The sequence below is a fragment of the Hippocampus guttulatus genome, chromosome 12 (assembly GCF_054856545.1).
Source record: "Hippocampus guttulatus isolate MCC_2025c chromosome 12, RoL_Hgut_1.0, whole genome shotgun sequence".
Classification (NCBI taxonomy): domain Eukaryota; kingdom Metazoa; phylum Chordata; class Actinopteri; order Syngnathiformes; family Syngnathidae; genus Hippocampus; species Hippocampus guttulatus.
Window position 1 is genome coordinate 6183046 of NC_141272.1, and position 26050 is coordinate 6209095.

The 26050-nt window shown below is 42.4% G+C and overlaps 2 protein-coding genes across 2 annotated transcripts; both read right to left on the minus strand.

Moving 5' to 3' along the window:
• Positions 1 to 1027: 1027 nt before the first annotated feature.
• On the minus strand, positions 1028 to 16898 carry LOC147197103 (HHIP-like protein 1). The gene is made up of 14 exons (XM_086126245.1): positions 15882 to 16898; positions 11891 to 12155; positions 11290 to 11569; positions 10842 to 10967; positions 10586 to 10729; positions 8823 to 8935; positions 8527 to 8667; positions 7452 to 7526; positions 6671 to 6797; positions 6425 to 6570; positions 5806 to 5887; positions 5364 to 5446; positions 4247 to 4480; positions 1028 to 2563 (listed from the first exon to the last, which is right to left on the minus strand). The coding sequence occupies exons 1-14, from the start codon at positions 16191 to 16193 to the stop codon at positions 1797 to 1799; spliced, it is 2895 nt and encodes a 964-aa protein (XP_085982371.1). The 5' UTR covers positions 16194 to 16898; the 3' UTR covers positions 1028 to 1796.
• A 2708-nt stretch (positions 16899 to 19606) lies between these two features.
• Positions 19607 to 24836, minus strand: LOC147197104 (uncharacterized protein C14orf132). The gene is made up of 4 exons (XM_086125743.1): positions 24825 to 24836; positions 20976 to 22774; positions 20656 to 20796; positions 19607 to 20236 (listed from the first exon to the last, which is right to left on the minus strand). Exons 1-2 carry the CDS (start codon positions 24834 to 24836, stop codon positions 22556 to 22558), a joined length of 231 nt encoding a protein of 76 aa, XP_085981869.1. The 3' UTR covers positions 19607 to 20236; positions 20656 to 20796; positions 20976 to 22555.
• Positions 24837 to 26050: the final 1214 nt, after the last annotated feature.

Here is a 26050-nt window from a genome sequence, read left to right on the forward strand (position 1 = left end):
AATGCACAACATTATTGAAAAAATAATCTATTCGACCGGGGACCTACAGATAATATTGTCGTGTGGACGCTTGATGTGACCACAAATTCTGACATGAATTTCATTGGTTTTATCTTTGTTATTGTTGTTTTTGTAAATACTGTAACTAGCAAGCAAGCTAACGTACTATAGGTAATAACGCTGTAATTAGTCTTAGCACGTGGGCTCTATTGTTCTCATGATAGTTTTTTCCAAAAGCGAGGAAAAAAGCGATTCATAGCTGCTTTACAGATGACACTTTTTACTTCATGACACATTTAGTTCATGAAAATGCTCATACCTTCTGATCAGAAAGTCGTGATAATAATAATGGCCGTAATTACTCTTGTTACTCTTTTTTTTTTTCACCATCCATGCTCTATTAACTATTAACTACCTGCTGGAATTATTCAATGCAACATTGGCATGCACGAACTGCATATATGGGAGGACAACGGCTGGAAAATTAAGTATACAATCAAATGCGTGCGCCTCTGTGCATATTCATTCACAGAACAAATTGCCAAGTAGCAATCTGGGTCGGTACACAATCATGCAGTTACAGATGACTATTCAGTCTTGTGGCTCTCCCATGCGTTGCTGTCTGGGATTGCAGCATTTTTCTCCAAGTCAAATTGACTCATGGGGAGTGTATACTCAATGTAATCAATGTATTTAGTGAGTCCAAGTGGAATGTATTCTAACATCTGCTTTACTGTGGAAAATGAACAGGGCATGTTGAAACGAAGCAATTGGCTCAGCAGAACTTTATAAGCAGCTTTTATATTGAATCATCTCATTATATAGTGCAAGTGGTCATGATTTTATTGCAGGTGTGTGTGATGCTAGCTCATAAAGGATTTTTAAAAAAATATATACGAATGGCCAGGACAACAACCTGGCAAAAAAAAGGTGGGGGGCCGCACTATAACATTATACTTAGATGTCAGGGCAGGGTTTGCAAACTCTCATCCTGCTTTAGAATAAACAAGAAAGAGAAACTGGGATGCATTTTGCAGTAATCTTTATTAACATCAAAAACACTCTTTGATCAGAGTAGAAATTACATTCAAGGTACAGAATGTCCCGCATTTTCCTTTTCATTGAATTTTGTGTCTTACATTCATTACAATATAACATCCGATCACAGAAATAAGAACCGCTCAGAAGCGTCCGTCCCTCACAGTGCAGAGGTCGTGGGTTCGAATCCAGCCCCGGCCTTCTTGTGCGTTGTTTGCATGTTCTCAACGAGCCTGCGTGGGTTTTCTCCGGGTACTCTGGTTTCCTCCCACATTCCAAAAACATGGTAAATTGATTGAATGCTCTAAATTGTCCCTTGGTGTGATTGTGAGTTTGAATGGCCGAATGGTTTTTCGTCAATGTGTGCCCTGCGATTGGCTGGCAACCAGTTCAGGGTGTCCCTCCGCCTACTGCCCGAAGACAGCAGGGATAGGCTCCAGCACGTCCCGCGACCCTCGTGAGGTGAAGCGGATCAGAAACTGGATGGACGGTTTCTCAACTTGTGATCTGATAGTGGTGGTATTCAGAGGTGGATTCAGTCGGCTAAGTCCCCACTGATGGCCCAGGCACATGCCTGGCCCGCCAGTTTTCAACACGGGGTGTCAAGTATGCAACTACTTCAAAAGACTCTTTCAAGAATGTGGATTGGTTGTAAGAACAAATATAATATTCATCTGACAGCTTCAAAGCAGTTTGGAACCGCTGTAGTCCAGTATATCTACAGTGCTATTCTCCGGTCACCGGTCTCCGCATTCAGGCTAACCACAGATCACCCCCACATCCTCTGCGTGCGAACAGTTGTGCTTCCCAACTCTGGATCGCTTGCACTCAAGCAGCGACCTCTCGTCCCCCTCACACTCCACGTCATCCAAGTAGATCCTGACGCTGCGATCCGCCTGGCCCAGAACGGCCCTCTTCAAAATAGCGAGTGCCGTCCTGAAGCCGAGCTGTCGACACACGACTGTCCCTGCCTTGGTGGTGAAAAGGTCGTCGCACACCGTCCCCCACTCTCCACGGATAAAGATCTCAACTCGGCCTCGGTCCGATAGACCATCTGTACTGACCAGACGAACGGAGCCAACGCGCATCCTTCCGCCTCCTCTTACTCTTTTGTAACTGTAACCTCTGCCACCTTCTCTGGGCCTCTTATTCACCTGGTTACCTTCATCCCCCTCCGTATTGTCCGTCTTGTCTCCTAACCCGAGCTTCTCCTCCTGTGTTTTTGTTGGAGTGGTATTTATCACGGGTCTCTGAGGCTTATAAAATGTGGGCTTCGGGCTCCAATATGATGGCCGCGGGGTTGTCCACCTCCTTGGATGCTCAGGATAACGTGCAGTGGTCACAGCCTTGTAGGTTTGCTTTTTGGACGGAGGAGTAGGAGGAGGAGGAGGAGGCGGTGGGAAGGTTAATGGTCGGGAAGCGGGAGTGGGATGGGGTGGAGGGGGTCTCATGTGTCTCCTTGTCAAAGTGGCGGTTGGGGTTTGAGTCCGAAAGGAGGCTGCAGTGTAGACAGCCGAGCGATAACCTGAGGGAGAGACAGAGTCACCCTCTTTATTTTAATATTGGTAGTTGAGAAAAACACACTTGATTACTGACGCGCCTCACCGAAGCAATACAAAGTAGCATAGCCGAAGAAAATACGTAAACACAGAGACACACAAGGATCAATGTCCAAACTGAAGCTGATGCAGAAATATTTATTCCAAATAAATAATGCCGGTAATTAAATTAAATTAAAGTAGTGCAATTTTCAACATTGAAAAAAGGCGTATACAGCGTGCTTGAGACTCGTGTACCAGCCAAAGGTCAGCACGCGGTTAAGAGGCGTTTACACTGCAACTGAATCGAAAGACAGCAAAACCGACAGTACATCTGCAGTACATCCACTAGATCGCCTGCCTGGAAAATGACAACACTAGAAAAGAATGCAGTTGAACATCAGAATATTTCTGACTCATTCACGCTAATATTGAATGATGAAAATACAAGCAATATCTGCTCTTTAGCAGAATTACATGCCTGTGATTGGGATGGTGAGTTTTGTGCAAATAAAAGTAATTGACTCTATTTTAAAGACTCTTTAAAGTGAATTCAGGGATTTGCTACTGGCGCAGCGATGGAATTAGATTGACCAGTTGAGTGGGATGTGGTTTCGGGACATTCAGTGGACACGCCCACAGTACCTGAGAGCTGAAAGAACAGCTTCTGTTTTCAAGATTTTGAAGCCTCAATTTATATGCTTGATGATTTTTTTTCTTTTTTTAAGCATTCAAAATAAGTCGGGCGGCACGGTGGATAACACGGTTAGCACATCCGCCTCAGAGTGCAGAAGTCGTGGGTTTGTACCCGGCCTTCCTGTGTGGAGTTTGCATGTTCTCCCTGGGCCTGCCCTGGGTTTTTTTCTGGGTATTCCGGGTTCCTCCCACATTCCAAAATCATTCATGGCAGGTTGACTGAACACTCTAAATCGTCCATCGGTGTGATTGCGAGTGTGAATGTTTGTTTGTCCATTTGTGCCCTGTGATTGGCTGTGATTGGTGTACCGTGCCTCCTGCCCGAAGACAGCTGGGGTGGGCTTATAGCATGTCCGCAACCCTTGTGAGGATATGATGTTTGGAAAATGGATGGAAATCAATCAGGCTTGTAAAGAACAGTCTTTGCTGCAGCATGTCGAATTTAGAGACATCAATTTAACTGAAAGAAATTATTAAATGATATGTAAAACATGAGGAACTTCAGTTCTTATGTTATTTTAGAACTTACGTTTAAGATTCTGTGCAATATGAACCATTTGTCTGATATTCTTTATCAGATTTGAGTCTTGAGAATTTTAAATCTACCCTGAATCACATCCAATCACAAATAAAAAGTAGAAATTAAAATTCCCCCCAAAATATGTATATCATTGAAAGAAAATCGTCTGTGAGAAAAACTCCCAAACTATTCGTATTAATTTATCATTCGCTTTTTAAATATATCTTGAGAATGGGCTTCTGAGATTTTTTTTCCTTCTTTCAATTCTTTGTTAGCGAGACAGATCACAGCTGGTTGAAATCTTAGAGCTAATATCTCAAAATGTAAAGTAAATTTAGAGTGGTGCAGAAGAAAATGCCCAGTGTGACCCTGATGTGCGCGGCTCGACTGGTGGATTGAAAGTTGGTCCTAACAATGGATTTATTTTGGTAGACGGCTGTACCAGTAAGCCTACCGGTGGGTGTAGCTTTGATCAAGGTGGTGCGGGCCATTGTCGATGGCGTTGTTCTTATTCTTGGTGGAGGCGTCTGTTTTTTTCTCGTAGGTGCAGTTGGTGGTGGGGGTGAGGCTTTTCTTGTTCTTGATGACAGTGTTGTCGTTTTTCTTATTGTTTTGCTTGTTGGTGTTATTTTCCTTCTGGTTGTCGTGGGCGCAGGTGTTGTCGCCGGTTTCTTATCGATCACAAATTCTGCCGAAAAGAAAAGCAATAATGGGTGACACAGTTATCGACCGGGGCGGTACAATACACTTTTATACTATGATGGATTGATGAGTACCCAACTTTGCTTTATTAAGTTCTTTCAATGAGTTTCCACTTCGATGTGCAGTACATTTCTGTGCACGTCAGTTTGGCACGTTGCAATTCAAAGGTGTTAACGCCCGATATACTTGCTCGGTGCGTGAAAAGGTGACGCTATATAGAGCTAGCTGCATCAAATTCTTAAGAAGAGGCCATTAATACAATTTTATTTTTAAATAAAGAAAAGAAATAGGACACGGTGCAGTGAAAGTGCTGACATTAACTAACACCCAGCATTGATTATCCCTGTTAAATGGCCAGACAATTCCAGTATCCATCAACTAATCAATGGACGGCAAAGTACCTAGCTTTGCCTTCCAACCAGCTTTGCTTTGCAACCAATACCAAACTGAAGGGCTCTTAAAAAATGGGACGTTTCTCATTCAACCTGAAACAAATACTGGAACCCTTTCAGAACAGAACTCAGTCAAATCAAAAAGTAGCGCTCTGTGAAAACTATGAATTTTAGACAAAACAGGTCGGTTAAAATAAAAAGCAAGAAGGGGGTTGATGGGCGGAGCATATGCGAGTGTTGCATAAGTGTCAAACTCAGGTCCTGGAGGGCCGCTGTCCTGCATGTTTTCCAAGTCTCCCTGTTGCAACACACCTGATTCAAATGAGCAGGTTCAATGTCAGGCTTGCGCAGAGCTTGCTGATGATCTGATCATTTGAATCAGGTGTGTTGCAACAGGGAGACTTGGAAAACATGCAGGACAGCGGCCTTCCAGGACCTGAGTTTGACACCTAGGGCACTGTTGTAAGTTTAGTTTACCTGCTTTAGGATGGAAGTGAAAAAGTTTCCCCTTGATCTTTACTGGGGAGGGCTTGATGGCACATCTACCTGGAGCTGCTCGCCTATGAAAAAGATAAAGAAAATTATGTAGAGTATTCCTTTTTTTTTTTTTTTTTTGCTTCCAGTGTGTGTGTTTTTTTAAATTGTATTATTAGAGTCAGTGTGATTTAAACTGTCACTGAAGCTCACAAAATAGCGGATTTTTTTGTTTGTTTGTTTGTTTTGTTTCTTGTTTGAAGCACATATTGAAGCTGAAAAACAGCAGACATTTTATTTTGATACCCCAAACAGGGAGTTATCGTTATATGCACTAAATGTGGTCCGCTCATCCTCACATCTGATCTCTTGATGAGACACACAACAGCAACAAATACACTCCACATGCCTGAAAGTGCAATGAAAGGTGTGCGACAGTGCTCACTTGGAGGGATCCACTATTTTATAGATAATTCCTGCTCTGGCTGTTGCACTTGGGGCACCGGTGGCAAGAAAGTACAATTCACCTTCAGGGACAGAAAAGAGTGAGACAAAAAAAAAAAAGTGATCAAACATTCAAAGACAAAAAAAAAGAAATTCAACACCTAAATGTATTTACTGTTTGTGTCCATGCAGGTGTGAGATCATTTTTTCATTCATCCACTTTATATATTGAACAGAAATGAAAGAAACCAAATGAGCAGTGGTATTACTTCAATACAAAACAAAAAGTCCTTCAAGATTAAGACCATTTGAGTTTTCATTCCCAGCAAGGCACTGGAAAGAAACTTCGATTTGATGGTATGACCTCTCGCTTCAGCTCCATTGGCCATCATCAAACAATATGTTGCTCTTGGCTGTTAGTCGTGTTGGGGAGAACGTTGATGAGAACGTTTTATTCCTGTTATGTCGTGGATCGGGCCAAATGTCATTGCTTTCTCGGGCTGAGGAATAATGACAATTCTCCTTCATTTTATAATCTTGAGTAGACCCGCACTCCACAATTAATAACCGGAAACTAATTTAGGTACATCCTCATGGTACCTGAGAGAAGGAGTTCTTACCCGCCTCATCCTCTGCAAATGAAATGATGTATTTATAGTAGCTGTTGATGAGTTTGGGGAATCTGCAGGTCTGGTCTCTTCCCATACAAATTTCATTGTACTGCCATTCACCCGTCATCACATTCTCCTTCAAGGACATCAGGCGCCTGGGAAGCAATGACCATATTTTATTCATTAACGCACACATTCAAATGGCTTTAATCCAAAGCCTGCAGAGAAATGTGGAAGCGCGGCAGAAGTGCGCACCCGCTCATGAAGTCTCCAAAGATGTAGAGTCCATTCAGGTTGGGCATCTGGCAACCTCTGTAGATGTAACCCCCCGTCACTGATTTGCCCAATTTATGGGGGTAGGCAAAGATAGGCAAGATGTCATCTGTGTAACATAAAACACATCTGTCTTTAGAGAGAAGTCTTTGAATAGCGACCAAATGTATTCATTGACACACGAAGAGCAAAATATTTGCTTATAATGAATAGTCATATTTAATTGTGGACCTTGTTAACATTGTCGATCATTTGTTCGTTATATCGTTTATCTATACGTCAATTTTCTAGCCACTTGCCCTCATTCTGTGGCTGATTTTGAGTGAGAGGCGGAGTACACTCAGGATTGGCCGCCATTTATTCGCAGGGCACGTAAAGACAACCACGCACACTCAGATTGTCACCCAAGGACAATTTAGATTATTTATTTAATCCTAAAACGCATATTTTTGGGAATGTAAGAGGAAAGCCACTCAAGGGCAGGGAGAACTGTGCTGCCCTTCATAGTTTGGAATTTTAAATAAACAGAATCTTCCAGATTAGGTTTCGATATTGCAATGTGTAAATATTCATAACAGGTCAGTAGTATCTATTTTTTTTTCTTGCATTGTAAGGGAATGGAATGGAATAACTTTGCGTGCAACTGGCACATGCAACATGCATGGTAACATGAATACATTTTACACCCTGCAATGGAAAACCTCCCAGTGGATTGTAGCAGCTTTCTGCACAGCATAAAAAAAGTGAAATCAAATCGCCTCACCTAGCGATGAATTACGACAGAGTTTGCGATCGTAGCAGCTGAAGCCTTCTTTTGCCCTCCATCCATAGTTGCCTCCTTAAAACACATGGCATCGTTAATGGAACACCTTCTATCAAATGGCATTTCATTCCTTCATAATGAAAAAAAAACCTGCCTCATATCGTTGATGAATATAAAACGGAACTTTTTGCGCAGTTGGTATTCCCCTTTTTCAACAGTGCTTCTTGCCATTATATGTTATACCGTTTGAAATGCCCGTTTATTTTTCCATTTGTGAGGAACACACATTTATGGGATGAGGGGTACACCATAGAAGGGTCATTGTACCCATATAACATGACACAGTACTACCAGGTGTCTGAATATATTATGATGTTGTCAGCCAGCATCTCCATCATCATCATCGGAATCGGCAGGGCTGTGCGGTTTGTGCTCGAGTGACCAACCCCAAAATCACCACGCAAGAGTGTGTGACCAGGCGAGGGACCACCATGAGGAAGAACTGCCGGTTGTTATCGGGGTCTTCATCATTCACTTGAAACTAAACCGGCTATACTAAAAGTATGGAATATATCGAAAAGCAGCATTCTTACAACAGAGATGTACTGAAAACACATTTTGAATTACATGAGCACTTTCATACATTATTAATCAAGCATAACATTCAACCACTAGATCAATTTTTTTCCTGTTCAGCAAATAATGATAATTTGACATATTGATCGAGAAATAATAATGTGCTTGATCAGAATATTTTGTCTGCTTGTAAAACAAGACATCTAAACTTAATGGTAAACGTAATAATGCCAGCATTAAAATTTACCCCCAAATATCATTTTGGAGAGCTTCTACAACATTGAAGGAATGTGAAGAGAAGAGCTTGGGGAGCGCGAAAAGAATTCCACATAAAAGTGGATCACTATTTCTGGATAAAAATGCCCCATTGTTGTTGATTTGGAGCAGCTGTGGAAAAAACTCATTTACTCGGTCTGATGGTCTGAAAAATGGAATGCGTAAGCGCTTTCTTACAAAGAGCAATAGTTTGGATCACAATGGGAAAATCATTTCAATGTACCTTTGAGAATGAGGTCGATTTCTTCATATTTGTTCTGGCCGACATCGCCACAAAACATCCTGCCTCGGCCAAAGCCTGTCTTCGGGTCCCCGCGGTCAATAGAGCAACGCCACATGTTGCGCACGCCATAAGCATAAATCTCTGCAAGGGGACGTTTATACATACAAATGAGCAGGGCGACAATTGAATGCAAATGGGCTAAAACCTCGATATCATTTCAGGAGTAAATAGACATTGTCAAATCAATTAATTCACACAATATTTGTAGCATGACGATAGGACTGCCACGCATGTACCTGGGAGGCTCCCCTTCTCTCCCAGAAATGGGTTGTCTGAAGGGACACTGTATGGCGCACCATCATCATTGTCGTTAATATCAACACGTAGCACCTTGCCAAGGAGGGTTGACCTACGAAAGCAGAGTAGGACTGTAAGACTTCGAAGAACATGGAGAATGTGTCTTCATGGCGTTTTTATTTTCGACTTGAACGTAGTGTGTTCGCCATCCTTTGGATTGAACCACCCGGCAACAGTCAACCCGGTCAAACTGAAACATCTCTTGGGATTGGATTCTCAAATTTCAATTTCGATGCACTGCAGCAACCACTTCTAAAAGCCTTTTCTCTCTCCCGAAGCTCCTCTCCTCACCACCTTCCAAATTCCAAAGTGCGGCAGCCCGCAATGTGTCGTGTCAATATTAGATTTGGCCAAGTGTACCCTCCTTCATTCCCCACGGAGTTAAACTGCATGTCAACACAATCACTCAGATAGTTAAACTGTAGCTTTCTGGAGAGGTGGTTTCACTTTGCAATCACTGAACCACAAAAAGAGGTTCATCAGACAGAGATTAGTAACACAGGCGATTATACGATATGAAGATGAAATATGTATCTATGTATGATTATTTCAAACTATGTACCGGTAGTCTTTTTGGTTGCTATTTATGATGCGACTGTGATGTGACATTCATCCATCCATTTTCTATTATCCTCACGAGGGTCGGGGGCGTGATGAAGCCAACCCCAGCTGACTTCGGGTAGTAGGTGGAGTGCGCCCTGAACTGGTTGTCAGCCAATCGCAGTGTTTATGTGACATTATTCTTCAAATACGAGCAGATGAGTCACAGCCACATTGGCTGCTTTTGCCAGGAGCCACTGTGGCTTGATCGGAGTGAATGATGACATCTAATAGCATTCATTGGTTTTTAAATTGCATACTGCAACATATGAAAATAAAAACACCCAGAAGAAATATAGTCCATTATTGACTAGGTAATGATTTGACCAGATTTCAGAGGTGAGTTACAATGTTTATGAACACAGGGCGGGCAATTATGTCTGCACTCATTTTTATAAATCCATTTAATATGAGATTGGGGGCCCTACTTTTTTTTTTGCCCAGTACAAGTCCAGCACAAAGTGAGGTCTACCTGTGGATAATAGCGGTGTTTCCTTTCTTTTGCTATTTTCGTAGGGGGAAAAGGGCATTTGCGCCGTTATGGGGATGCACGCAGCTGGTTTGTTTCACGACCAATGGAAGTCACTCCCCTCGTTCCCTTGAAAAGTTGCGCGGTCTAGATCAGTGATCCCCAACCTTTTTTGTGTCACGGACCAGCTGAGACAAGTACCTGCTACTCGTGGACCAGCAACCATTTTTTCATTGCTTTTGAATTGGCAGTTTTAAAGCACTGGTACTGACAACAAAGTAATTTAACTTTTTATGAACAGATTTTTTTTTCATTAATTTCAAACGGTGTTGTTCTATTGTACAACAAATGTAGAATAAAATAAAATAACACACCGAACTTTTAAGAAATGGGCCAATCAGGCCTTATCGTGTAAACATAATAATATTTAAGGTATTCTACATACATACATACATCATTGCTACTTGTTCAAATGATTCAGCAGATTTCTTGTATTGTATTTTGATCAAAACAATTACAGGAACGTAATTATAATATATACAGTATATGAAATATGTGGTATTAAGTATCAGTAATGCAGAGAGATTTTTCTCCACACACATGCGTGAGACACAACGATTTGATAATACTCACTTGTTCTGCGAGTTGCCAAATTTTCCAAAGGGGTCCCCAGCTCGACCACCATCTCCAATGAAGATGTACAAATATCCGTCATGGCCAAACAAAAGCTGCCCCCCATTATGATTGGACGCTGGTTCTACCAGCTCTAGGATGGTTCTACAGTTCGGGGGTGAAAACAAGAACATGAGCTCGATTCATAATTGTGCATGTGCAGATTGCACTCAGTGTAGAAATATTGCCCAAAATGATGTAGGACCTCCCCCCTCACCTCTCTGAGTTGTGGTCAAGTTGGTTGTCATCATGTGCCGACAGTGTGAACTCGCTGATACGTATCCTCTCCGACCTCTTGACAGACACCGAGTAGTAAACATAAGCTTTTCTAACCGTGGTGAACCTGCAAGTAAGTAGGATATGCAGTTAAACACTGGAGGATTTATTTTTTCCAATGGAAACTTGACAGATTAACATTGATATGTGCGTAACAACTTTGGGATGAACTAGGGCTAGAGATTTTGTCATTCAAGCCCCCTATTCCCAACGTCGGAGCCCACTGACTTAATACAAAAGGTCTTCTTGATGAATGGGCAAAAATAGCCACAGATTTTTGGCAGAAAGTCGCCCGAGATGTGATTTTTGTTTTAGTGTGAACAGCCCCCATATTTTCTTAAATGATCATCGCTTGAAAGGTGTGCAGAAAAAAATGGGAGTGAACTAACCTTGGATGCAGGGCTATGCACAGGAATCCTCTCTCATCTCCAGCCCAAGGTGATGTCAGCACAGCCCGAGTGAGGTTGAGGAACGGACGATCGATCCTGGAGCCGTTAGGCAGATAGACCCACACGTAGCCCAGCTGCTCTGCCACGAAGAAACGATGTGTTCCGTCATCCGCGTGGATCATAGCCACCGGGTTCCGGAGCCCGTTTGCAACTTCCTGCAAGCATATCTCTAGACAGCCCTCGGTGTCCTCTCGAACAGAACCCAGATTAGCATTTAGTTCTGCAGATGGGCAAGAGGAGCGTCACGCTAACAACATGAGCATGTTACAAAGATATTTTGAGCAATTATTATCGAAACACTTCCGCTTTATAGGCTGATTGCTAGCACACATGATTTGGACAATAGGACTTTTTTTTTTTCTTTACCATCCTGGAGCATAATTCTATTTGTCTTTGTTAGGAGACCGAATCCTTTTGATTTGCCGTCTTTTGTGATTACATTACAGGGACATGACAAGATTCTTGTTCTGACAAATTCTCATTGAATTTCCACATTTCATGCAATCTGATTGTAACTGTGCTTCCGTTTGTGTCGACATACCTGCATTTGTCAAAACATTAGGGTAGCAGTACTGTTTGTCCTTTAGCTCCAGAAATTCACAGAAGAGTCTGTGATCTTCCTCTAGTGTGGCGGTCAGATTTGCATACTGTCCTGGGCTGCCCTGGTCCTCCAGGAGGAGACTCAACGTGTATCGACACTGGTTCCAGTAGTCGTTGCAATAGTTGCCACACAGTCCAGGCAAAATGCGCATGGGTGTGTTTGCGTCCTCTGCATCGTACAGGTGGGCGGCATATGGGGAACACTCCTGCACAGGGTCAGAAATTTCAACAATGACATGGCAATTCGAAAATACATTTCCCACGGTAATGTTGTTCAATTCTTTTCGAACGCTATAATTATTGCACGAGACAAACGAAACTGGGAATCCTGAAATTTGGGAACCATACTGAGATATCCCGCATTCACAGGAATAAAAGTACACAGTTCTGGTATTGATCGTGTTTTTTCAGTGCTTTCAATTTAACTGTATGGGTCAACTATATGCCAAAAACAAATAATTCCGTGAGAAATTCACCAATGAGCATAATGTATTTTCAGCAGCTCACTTTTCAGCGCACTTCGTGATGTCATCAGCTTGCATCAGAAAACTTGGCTTCATGCCAAGACAATGGATGAATGAGCGTCCTTATTATGCTATTTATATTAAATCATGCAAACAGAACATTGCAAACAGCTGTGGCAGAGAAATACCTAAATGTTGATTTTTTGGATGTTTTCTTTCCACTCGACTGAGCGAGGACCAAAAAAAGCTTTCAAAAACTTAAAGCATCAGCGACATTTGTGTGCCCTAATGTGGTCAATGATAATTTCCTTCGTTCTCTCAAGGGAAAAAAAGAGATCATTGCGCTGTTTTGGCAATCTCGGTGCCTTTGTTCAGGCTTAATAAATAAGCACTGCAGTCACGAGTCGATTTGACAATATACCGTAATTGATCTCAGGAGTGAACGTGAGTAACGTACATAAATAGACGACGTGCGTGTTTATTTCCCTGCAGCTGCCTCACCAACGTCCAGCCAAGTCTTTGGTTAAACAGCTTGTGTTGTGTGTGTGTGTGTGTGTGTGTGTGTGTGTGTGTGTGTGTGTGTGTGTGTGTGTGTGTGTGTGTGTGTGTGTGTGTGTGTGTGTGTGTGCGTGTGCGTGTGCGTGTGTGTGTGTGTGTGTTTGCGCTTGTGTACGTGTAGCATGTTATAAATGGATACAAGACAAGGTTCAGCCGGTTATTAAGTCAAAACCGCTCTCTCGACCACACCCAAAATGGTGAACTAAAGTCACGCGGAGACACAAAATCCAAACCGTGGTGTGGTTGTTTGTGGCTGTGAACCGGACTTGCCTCTCTGACAAGAAAAGAACAGATTTCACCGTTGTTGTTCTTGATTGATGACACTTTTGATAACGTGCGCCGTCATATTTATTAGCTCATGGAAAATCAAGACTATCATCTGAGTGTATTTACCGCCTCGGTTTTATTTTTGCATGAAGAAATGACATCATTCATGAAATAGGTTGAAAAGTTTGTTTTGATGATTTTGGGGTTTGGGGTTGGTCATTGATTCATGGAGAGAGTGAGCATGACACATATCACAGTTTTGTTTGGATCATATTTACAAATAATGTTTTTCGATTTGGAGATTTTAAGAGAACTTATGATCTCACATGAGCCAAAAATTGAGTAAGAGGACTGTTTGACACTCAAGCAACTTCACTGAAACTGCGTCCATCTATTCGGCCATGCTAAATAAAACACAGAAGCAGGAAATGGACAAGTGACACAACCATAATCATCCAAACGGAGAATAGTTTGATTACAAACCTCATAAAGCTGTGTTGTGAATCCAGCTCATGGAAGAAGGAATAAAACCGTCTACTTAAAATTCTTCTGTTTACTGAAACTATATAAACATAACTATTTTCGTATATTGTGTGTGCTATTGAAAAATGAAAAGGAAAAGTCTATGTGCTTGAGTCACTCCGGTACTGTTGTCAGATGTCGGTCAGGCATGTGTGAAGCGCCGGCTTGACTGCAACGAAAAACGTGATGTGAACGTCAACGTGTACCATTGGCATATGGATGAACATTCCAAATCAAAGATGGGAGCGCACGCAGTAACTCTTCAAATGCTAAGTGAACGCAAGCATCATTTCGATTGCAGGTTTGGTGGTTTTAAACACACAAACACACGCCCACAGAGATCCGACCACAATCGAAAGCTTCTCGTTCCGTTTTTATCAACATCATTTTATCCCCTGTGCAATGGATTTCTTATCTCATTGAAAATCTTTTCTTTGATTTCTTTATCCCTCATGGAGGAAATTCAAATATCCTGTCCCCCTGGCCAGAAGAGGATGTGGATGTTTGTTTGGTCCATGAAGTTTGTGGGGGGGGGGGTCTCTCTCACTCTCACTGATATCAGTGCCAGGAGGCTCCCACAGTGTCCCTTGGAACAGGGACGGACTCTCAGTGGAGTGCCTTCATCAAAAGAATTGTATCCGGGAAGTGGTCAAACTTTTACTCCGTGGGGGGTCTCCATCAATAAGTGACAAATGCGGAAAAAAAAGTTTTGAGAAATAAATAACGACCAGCATGCCATTAATTTGAGCAGCCTTTTTTCAAGCTCCACTAAGCTAACTGTTAAGTCACTCCAAAAGCACAGTGCCGCTTTCAGAGCACCTCTGCAGACTATAATTACCATCGTGTTCCAAACCTGTACTTAAAAAAGTCAGAGGGTTCGTCATTGTTTTAACATCATGCACTTTTTGTTTTCGATGTTAAGTCCTGTCGGGAGGTTTATGGGCCAGTCTTTAGCTGAGCTAGACGGCTTTTAATTCACACTTACGTGGTTAAGAGTTCGGAGTTGCACAACCGGGATTCGATTATGCAATCGGCAGGCGGGACGAGTTTGGCGGCTCGCTGTGCCAGGAAGTGAATCGTGGGAGTTTGAGGGCGAGCAAGGAAAGCTCCGTGTACTTTGAAGAACCACTCAGTCCAGAGAAGAGCCCGAAATATCGCCTCGGCGGAAATGGGCAGCTGTTTATTAGGAGTGCGAGTCCTCTGTGAGGAAATTGCAGCAGACTGGTGCAGTGTGAGTCATTGTTTTGAAAATAGCTTTAATTGCTACTCATTCAGACCACGTCTGCTGCCTCTCAAGTTAAAGTAATGTGTATGTCGATGTGGTCATTCAGTCCTCTAATGAGAATGAACACGCTCGAAAGTTCTTGACCAGCGTAATTCCGACAAACATTTGATACGGCACTGAACGTGTACAGTATGTCGCTGGGTTTCTTTCAGTAAAAAGTTCCATGAAACATTATTTAGCTCATTTGAAAGACGGTACATTGGTTAGTTTTGCTTTCCATTGCAATTATGTCTAATTAAAATGTATATTTCGAGCAACATAATAAGGGGCGGGGCCATTGTGTAACACGTTTTGGGGGGGGTTGTCAATTATACAGCATAATTTGGGGGCATGAAGAGTGATATCAATTTGGTCACAATGTTTAAATTCAAAGCAGCACAGTTAATTGGTTTGCAAGTCTGCCTCGCGCTTCTTAAGTTCGGGGTTGAAATCTCATCGACAGCCGTCATGGGTGAGCTTTGCATGTTCTCCCTGTGCTTGTTTTAGTTTTCTGCTGGTTTCCTAAAAACACAGTAGCCACTATATTGCTCATAGGTGCAAATGTGTGTTGGTTGTCATCAATATGGACCCAGCTATTGACTGTTGACCAGTTCAGGGTGTACCCCACTTTTGGCCCAAAGCCAACTGTGATAGGCACCATCTCACAAGCGACCCGAATGAGAACAACGTAGCAAAAGGATGAACGAGTAAACTTTTTTTGGTTTTTTTTTACTACTATGACATGCTCATTGTGTGATGTTCTATGTCTCGTATTATTTTGAAGTATAAGAGGGCCGATCAATCAAATCACTATCATCTATTCGGTAGTCAGCAATCACAATGTATCTAACGCTCACCTGGCAGAGGATGCTGCGTATGTACCTTCCACAGGTGACGTAACCAGAATGATCAAAGTGTTCCATGATGGAGTAAAACTTTGCCGACAGCTGATGATCCTTTTCGTCATCACAGCATCCAAATTTGGCATACTCTTTGCAGAAGAGCAATGGCCTCTGGGGCTCAAATGGTGGCTTGTAATCCAAACACTGTGGATGACAGCCCCCCGACCCCGCTTGGGTGAGCAGGAGAAGCACAGTAAGAAGGAGATGAGGCGGGAAGTCCCGTTCCGGGATCTGATGCAGGTTCAGGATGCATGTTAATAATGTCATTTTTTTTTTTTCAAATGCAGTTCAGTAGGGTTTGACTTAACCTGCTGGTAATGTGAACACTCAGCACAGCTTGTGAATGGTAAGTGTGAAGTTCGATGTAAATAAAATCATCAATATAACGTGAACAGGCGTCATGAGAAATTAGACCTATTTTAACACCGACATTTAGGTTCATTCGATTGACGGCGGATTGTGAATCATTGATGTTCCTGGAGTTTTGTTTGTGAGCGTGTACATCAAACACGCTGACCACTCATCACACCTGTTCGCAAATTGTTTGGCGGCTCACTCCAGTTAAGTCTGAAAAATATCCCCGCATATCACACCTGCATGACAAGCTGTGCTAAGAGTAAAAAAAAAAAAAAAAATAGAGGGTGCAGTGATCCAGGTCCAGCGCTTTCTGCGGTAATCTGCTGTGCATCTGCCCAGGTGATTTGTGGATGATGCCCCCAAAGTCCTCAATGTGTCAATCACTGATCTTCTGTCAATCAGTTCTCACGTCCGTCACATGACAAACTGCCCAAAACAAAAACAGTTGCTTGATGCTGAGCGATCCTTACGAAAACAGCCTCATGGCAAAGATGCAATCCAGCCTCTTGGAAGAGGTGCAAACCGTGCAATGAAGGAATCGACCGCCTGCTTCAGCCCAACGTCGCCTTTTGTCTGAAAAACGACGCGTCCTGTTTTCGTTTTCTCAGCGCATGTGCTCGCTCGCTCCGGTGAACGGACAGCCTGCACGCAGACAGCACGGGAGGAAGAGAGAGAGAGAGAGAGAGAGGTCCTTTCATTCAGACATGCAGCGAGCCAGCCACACTGCAGCTGACTTGAGATCCTCCCTCTTTACGTCTTTTCTCCACCTCTATCCCTTTGCTCGCCTACAAAGACTCACGCATTCCTCCTCCAAGCATGTGGTCTATGTTGCCCTGAAGTTGCAACTTTCCAACCCCCCCCCCCCCCTATTTCTACCCTCCTCAGCATTCCCAGACCTCCTCTCCTGTCTCTGTCATTTCCAGACAGACACATTCACATGCGTGTGTGTGTGTGTTGGAGGGGGTAGGGGGGGGGGGGGGGTTGTTGTCGGGCTGATGAATCAGGACGTGTCTTGGGAGTCGAGGCAAATGGAGTCTGGATGCATTAGTCGTGTGTTTTTATTGGGAAAGTGAGAGCCCTTTAGTTTTGCTCTTTACTGTCTGTTCTTTGGTAACTGCCGCCTGCCGCATTATTCGAATTGACAATATTGTCGTTGTTATGAAATGAGTTTTCATCATCCAACACGCTTACCGATTTGAGCCGGCGGTCGCCGTGAACTCAAAAGTTCTCATTCTGGAATGACCAAAAACTGCATCTGAATGCAAATGTTATTTGGAGCTCGTGAGTCGCGCTTTCTAGAACGGATCAAAGAGCATTCATTGGTGTGTGCACGCGGATATTTATGTTCTCATTAAGTCACTCCTCAACGCGGGACCCCTTTGCCGCCCACCCCGTGTCTAACCGGCAGACACTTTATCAGTTTGCAGATACTTTCTTCACGGCCTGGCGCTCACTGCATTCGCTGGAAAGAGGGACACGACTCTTCCATGATGTAAAACCACACGCACCCACACCAGCGGCTAAGTCACTGTTTTGGAAAAACGCGGTTTAATAAGCAACTGTCACCGATTTACGACTGCGATAGAGCCACATAAATGTTGCACGGTCATTCGATGACCAAGAGCGAGAACACTTGCCAACTTGAACATGGACAAAAATGGCGTGTTAGCATCTAACAGCGCGTGGGTCGTTGTCATTAATTGGCGATCAAATCAATGGAAATGTAAAGTGGGTTACTATAATAAATACATTGTGTTTACTTTCATCAGCCCTTGGCAGTGTCGTGGTTAACTCGAGTTCATGCAGCAAGACCAAGGAAATTGACGGAAATACCAACCAGTGAGAAATGTTGCGAGAATTCCTCAGATTATTAGTCACCGTGTGTCATTAGATTGTGCAGCAACGCCTGGCCAGTGCCCAACACTCAGCCACGGCCTGCTCAGAAACTATTCCCCGAAAAATGTATTTGAGTGAGCCTCTGCGGCGACCCCTAATAGGATGAGCCAAAGGTCACAACAACAATAAGATTGCACTTTTGTCTCAAGGCTTCAAAATTATCCTTCACTTTGTGTTTTATGTTGGGGGGGGTTTCCCCCCTACTGTAGTTGAACTGCACTAGGCTGGCAGTACAACCTTGAATGCAGGTGGCCGGATATTTGAGATATTGCAGATAGTTTGTGACGTCTACAACTCTGCAGCTCAAGGGCATCATCAGTTGTTTGGGAATACATTTCTTGGTTTTTGTTTCCACTTTAAGATTGTATTTGACCTTGATAGACATTAGAATACTCGATGGGGGTGAAACTACCACAAAACTCAAATGTTTTTCTTTTCGATACTCAGGTTATGTTTTCATGTTGACTTTAACAACATACAGTATATATAACAAAATAATATTCCAAATATTTAGAAAGGTATGACTTTTTTTTCCAATAACAAGAATTATGGAGGTGAATATGTGGAGTTGAAAGGGCCCCATTAAACTGGGAGGGAAGGGGAAGGGGGTGGGGGCGATCACTGTTCTTATCTAGACAAAAAAGGATTAAATATTTTTATTTTCTTGGATTGATATCTGAATTATTTGGCCTAGAAAGGCTCCTTCTCGTGTCAATATCATAGAAAAAAAAACATTTCGAGGCAAAAGGGGACCTCATAATGATACCTATGTGACTGCTGGATTTGAAAAACAAAAACAAAAAAATAATAGCATTGTCTAGTACCTTTTGTTATTTGGCCATTCCCAACTACGGTAATCATTTCTCTCCTTCTTCATCATTTAGACTCCTTAAGGGGGAATGGAGGAACTCAACAAAATCTACAGCAGCAAAAATCCAATTAACAAGCAGAGTTAATGTCAAATGTCAAACAAAAGGAGGAGCCTGCCCTAAAGTTGCACAAATTTCCATTGAACTGAAAATTTTCAGAATATATGCTGGAAACTACCATCGGCATATTCCGCAAGACCTGAGCAAAGCTTACGAGTCCATAAGTTGACTCCATGTGTGTTTTGCTCTCTCTCTACCTTTTTAGTCTTTGAAGTTTTATGTGGTGCCTCCACAGTAGGCTGCGCCTGGCAAAGAGGAAAGAGGCGCACGTGTCGTGTATTCTGGATTCTCAGAAGAATGAAACGCAAAGTCAGCTTTTGTCTGTGTTCATGTGACAAGACTCTGCAGACTCGGTGAACGTTTTGGGGATCAAATGTACTTCACAAATTGTTTTTTTTCTTCTTGATTAGTGCTTACTCACTTTTACGTAATATGGGGAAACAGAAAGATGCACATTTTTCAAGGAAGGACAGGAAAATTAAAAGGCAAACGAGCCTCTCTTCTCACCTCATGATTTTAATGAAGTTATTTTACAGATGATTCACAAAAGTGCATTGCCAGCGCAAAGAAAATCTCCATGTGTAAAACCTCACCAAAGTCCAAACACAGTTTTAACAAAAAAATGAATACATCTCTGAATGCGTTTTGTCTCACCGCATGTGTAATTATGACGTGTTTAAAACATAAAACTAAATGTTGACGTCCTTAGATGCGGCAAGAAATACATGAAGTCATATTATAATCATGCACGTTAAGTGAAAATCATGAGATGATTTGACCAACTGCATTATTCATTCATTGCATGTCACAGTGAACTACTTTATCACCACTGCATGAAAAAAACAGGAAGCAAAAACATATATTATACATATTAACATGGACTGTAGATTTATAATTGGTTCATAGTTTAATTGGCTCAATTATGCAACAGTGTGCTGTCAGTAACTTATTCATAAATATGTGTCAGCCATCCGGAAAAGCTCTTTGTTGCTTGTTACATTGCCAGACCACAATGTTTTCATAGTCCTCATTTAAAGAGAGCAAAAAAACGTGTCCATTGTCCATATGGTTCTGTGATGCATGGCGTCACTCTTTGTCTGGACCTTTTTGAAGAATGATGTTGGACGTCTGGTTAGTGGGGGAAAAAGAGATGATAATGCTCACGTTAGGGAAATATTCATCGTTGCATTTTGCTACCCGAAAATGCAAATGTCAGGTAGCAAGTCGTCAGGTCAGCTTGCTGAATCATTAAAGTCATGATGCTGCCGTCTTGGTTTATATTCTCTATTCTAGTGACTTTTTGCACAGCAGCTTTTGCACGAACAGAAATGATCTGCCGTGTGAAAATTGATCCAACACTGCCCCTGTGGAGATCAAATCCAGTTTGTCACACTGACGAAGGAAGATTAAACGAAAAGCAGTACAACAAACTGCATTCTCAGAGTGAATGACGTCACTAAAGATTTTCTCAACAGCTTCAATGCATTAATACCGACAATTTTAAGAGAAAGTAGAATAAATCACTGAAAGTCTCCTGGTTCACTCGCCTCACTTCCGCACAGCCAGGCGTGTGTTCAGTACCCACTCAGTGAGAAGGTGTATCGACTGTAAATGTGGAAGGTTGTCCATCTCTCTTTGTGCCTCTCGTCCAAGTCAACCGGGAAAGGCGCCAGCTCCCCGCAGCATCCCTGGACAGAATTAGCAGCATAGAAAATGGATGGATAGAGTACAGTATTCTCCTAAAGTCTGCCTAAAATACAAATTGAAAGTAATCATGTCCACACAATGTGTATTTAAAGTGACGGCAACATTTAAATCCTACTCACTGAACCTCGATTGAGTAATAACATGAAGAAAATCAACTCACATTTCTTTTGAGTGTTGCTTGGGAGGTTGATGTCTTTCGTAGCAAGATAGATGATAGTTTGGGATTTGGCGGAGGGCATAATGTCCCCAAATTTCTTTTTTTTTTTTTTTCGCCCATTGTGGTCCATGCTCTCTTCTTTGGGGAGTCCAAAAGGCTGAAAGTTCTACAGAATACTGACTTGGAGACTGAAAGGGTCATGGACAGGGGCCACTTGACCTTTGAAGAGTCGCAAACTACAAAGCCACTGTCAGAGGATCATTGTGCACTTGTGCAGTATATGAACAAAAGGAGGGGTGGACTATTAATTGGTTCCAGAGTAGGTCCAGTGCCTGCGGAGCTGCCAGTTTGCTCAGAGTGCTGCAACAAATATTGTGTAATATAAACAAACACTTTTGATCAAACCCAAATACCTTTTCATCATTTAGCAAGTAATGATACTGCTTAAAATCTCTTCCTCATTTCACTTCACTCCACTGAATTCCTGTTCTCTGACACGTCATATCATATTTCATCACCTTCTTCATGTGTTTTCTCCTTCTACTTTGTAACCCGCCTTCTTCAGCCTCAACTTTGAAGTGATTATTCTGCCAGTCATGCACATGCGTTGAACTCATCATCCCTCTCTTTTTTCATAATTGCCCTCTCGCAATCATCACCGCTACCTCATTTCAACCCATTTCCTTTTACGGCTAGCTCGTTTTTGTCTTTGAAGCAAGCATGGTTCTATTCTGTCTGCAAAGTCATCTAAGACCAAAATCAACGTGACAAGTTCAAATCCACTCTAATGAGCTCCACGGGGAGGCTTCCCTCGAGCGCACGCAGTGCCCTCACTTGAGATGGAAAATAAAACACTATCGGAAGCTGAGACCCGAGAACAAGAGGCATGTTACAGTTTATTACGCTACAGAGAGCTGACAGGATGATGGCAGAGTTTACACAGAGTTTAAACTCAACTAAAATAACTACAACTCTTTCATATAGCCATAGCAGGCGAAGTGCACTGTACAGGAAATTGCTTATTATTTTAATCTTGACTGTTGTTGTGGCATTAGTAAGGGCTTATATCGTATTGACCACTGACATATTTTCCGCTTTTAATTCACTTTCAACAACATTTGAGATTTGTCATGGGACTCCCCGACAGGTAGCAGTCATACCTATTGTGGCCACTAGAGGGCCTCAGAAACTGAGCCAAAAAGAGCTTGACTTGCAAACAGAATTAGATAGAATTAGCAAAGTAATTAACCAAGGGAACATTTCACTTTTTTCGGGGGGTGGGGGGGGGGGGGGGGTATTGTATTGCTGTTAGATTCGAGATGATCAAAGGGTTTGCTTTAAATGTTACTCAACAGAGAACTTGGGTGACATTTGCTGTGACCTAAACTGAGTTTTGTTTCACATCCAGTTTATATCAACACAACAAAAAAATATTTTCCCCCTCTGAATTAGTGTATTCGTTTGTCACTGTGAAAAAAAAGAAGAAGGCTATTGTCTTCTCATTCTAGAAAAAAATATCAATTATATTCATGATATACAAGATTTCCAGTCCTTGATAATCCTCGTTCTGCAATCCCATTTTGTCAGAAAGCACAGGCGCAAACAACAGCCACCACCACTATGTTGCCGATGGTTGCCAGGACCGCGATCCACAGCCAAATTGTGTCACTGGATACTTTGCCATCATCTTCCGTCTCTGACGGTCGGGAGTAGCCAGCGTTGAGGTTGGAAGTAGACGTCTGCAAGGACGTGTTGCCATTGTAGGGAGAATCCATGCAGGCACCGCTCACAGCCGGGAAATGCTGCCGGGATAATGAGGGGATGTGGGGTGGGGGGGATATGTCATAAATTCGGTCACTCGTCACATTTTCACATTTTGCTGTTTTTAGGTCAGTGGCTAACTTATTTTGACACGTGTGACAATTATGTATGTTATAGTCTTCATCTTTTACAGTTATATGTGGGGTTTTTTCTTTAAACTTTTATGGCAATCGAAACCTCTGGAAATGGTGTTCATTTTATGGGGTCAACAATTTGATGCTGAGACAGATTCTTGTATTTTGTAACACCGTTTCAAAATCAAAAGACAACAGTTAAACCAGTGATTGTCCTTATACATGCTTTATGGGGACATGAGTTGAGCTCTGTTGGTTCTGATTGAGCACCTTCAAAGTTTCTCAGGTCTTCTGCCCTCATAAACACAAAACAGTAATCAGAACAACATGATTGAACAATGCTCCATTCGGGGCATTCTAACTTCACAGCTGCGCCAGGCTCTGGATAGTTTTAGTTTACAGTAAACAGCAATCTACATCCCAGCGTGTTTAATTCTCAGAGGGGTAACAAAGTCTGCCACGTGTTGGAAACTTTTGCTTTCCTCACACACACACACACACACACACACACACACACACACACACACACAAACGAGTAAAGAAAGCCACCGAGAGAACTAGTGAGGCCAGTTTTTGCTTAGCTGGATCTGTGTGTGTGTGTCCATTGGGATGGTAATCCACAGTATCCAGTCAACCAGTAAAGAAACTTAGGCCATATTTGATATTTCATAACCCAAATCATGCACACACACAAAAATTCCAACACAAGACCCCTCCAATATATTTACTTGCAGCTACCAGCTCTTTACTCAGGAATGACCCAGAACTGACCAGAGACCATTAATAACTCCAGCTGACTTATTCAACCGAGTTTGACCCTTTAACTTGGGGGCTTTTCAGCAAGTTAAATGCCAATTTCAACATTAATTCCATGACTATTAAGAAAGTCAAATCTGGATTTACTTAATTTGGGCATAAGGACAATTTGTGTCTGGAACTTTTTAAAAGTTCGTCTGCACTTGAACTGGGGGGGGGGGGGGAATACTTCTGGGGGCCACATAATGATAAAACATTTCCTACAGCACAGTATACAGTAGGACAGTGCACGAATTGGTGGTCTTGAATTGATTAGGGAGTTGGCCTTTAAAAACAAACGCCAAACAAGTATTTTCAGATATGAGTCACATCATACACACACACACACACACACACACACACACACACACACGTCTCACGTCTATGACTTATGTTCCGGTATGTGGGAGAAAGAAGCGCATAAGCAGTGCGAAGACCAGGAGGAGCTTTATGGATGGGGAGAGGGAAAACTTGGTCATAGTTGCAGTGAGATCAGAAGATGGAGAAAGCAGGAAGGATGTAACAGAATGATTTGCTGTAGCAAGCCCAGAATCAGGTTCGAAGAAAAAAATTAAAACTTCATAAATGCTTCATATTTGCGTTTATTTGAACATTTTCTTTGCAAGTTGCTTTCTGGTTGGAGCTAACCTAAGGAACCATTCAAATGTGCAATTTTGATCTGAGTGTGTCATGTTCATGACACACTGAATCTTTTATTTTTATACTGCTTATCCTCTTCTGTTAACCGAATTGAACTGGAGGCTAGAGATGCCAGTCAAGACCTGTGCGTCATTTGGAGCCTCCAATTGACCCATCAGACAGGAATTTTAAATAGTCTTTAAAAAGTCCTTGTCTGCCTTGCTCAGAATCTTTTTGCCTGTGCCCCAATCAAATTCACCAAAATCAACGTTAGACCCACTGACACTTAGACGTTGTCTCAGCAGGCGTATAGTTGGAAGAGTTTCGGACTAAATGTCAAAAGACATATCCTTACTACGCCAGAATGTGCAGCATGGCACAGGACAAATTCCCAACCAAATAGGCGCAGCAAGACTTGTGCATGCATGAAAATTAGGGTACGCCACAATTTCCTCATGTGCCGTCCACAAAAGAAGAGCGATGGCTCTTCTTTGCTTCAGAGTTTCGTATCAGCTAGACTCACGTCTCCTGCCATCCACACAAATGCAATTAGACATTCATAGCACTTGGACCAAAGCCTTCATTTTCTTACATCTGCCACTTTTTTTTTTTTGTTAAATGTCATGAATGGGAAGAAAGATTCTGCTCAAGGGATCTTTATGCACCAGTGTCTCTCATCCTTCTTTGCACTTTCCATTATCTGTTTTCCGCACATGAGTCGCGCATGTCACAGTGAAGCATATCTAATGAGTAGAGGGAACACGCACGCACGCGCGCGCGCGCACACACACACACACACACACACACATTTATTTGGAGGGGTGACAAGCTGTTCATTCACAGTAAAGTTAGTTACATAAGAAACATCTTACGTCATCATATCGTGGAACATCTTACAACACCTGTAAACCAGCACACATACAGGTGCATCACAATGAATTTGAATATTATCGAAGCGTTAGTTCAGGAATTACATTTATGAATAAATCTCATATCATATAAATTCATGAAACATATGGAAAATGTTTTTACAGCCCCAACCTTGTAATGTATATTAAAAAACATTGTTTCTGTTTAAGATTCTAATTCCTTGAAATGGTTCATGTTGGGTGGCACAGTGGGCGACCGGTTAGCGTGTCCGCCTCGCGGTGCAGAGGTGCAGGGTTCATCTACGGCTCAGCCTTCCTGTGTGGAGTTTCCATGTTCACCCCCTTGTGTGGGTTTTCTCTGGGTACTTCGGTTTCCTCCCACATTCCCAAAACATGCGTGGCAGCTTAATGGAACACTTGAAATTGTCCCGAGGTGTGAGTGTCAGCGCGGATGGTTGTTCGTCTCTGCAGCGTGCCCGTGACCCTCGTGAGGATAGATTGGTCATTTACTTGCTTTTAGATGATTGTAATATTTTTAGTTGAGACTGAAAAAGATTTGCACTATTGAGAATTTTTTTTTTCTTTGAACATGCATTCATTAGCCGGTCTTTTCTACTTTGACAAGAATCATAGTCATCACTTTGTCTTTTTTTTTTTTTTTTTTTTTTGAGCAGCCAGACCAAGTCACAGAGCAGTGACACCAGCTGCAGGAGTCGCGCAGCATGCACATTCGAAAACACCGCCAGTCAGTTTAGGACAATCAAAGGGAGTCTGTTCAGTGAGACGTGAGCAGTCATCATAGAAAAATAACAAGCAAAATTGTACAAAGGAAATTATGTAAGTGAGGAAAATGTGCTGATGCTGAAACAAAGAGCCGCAG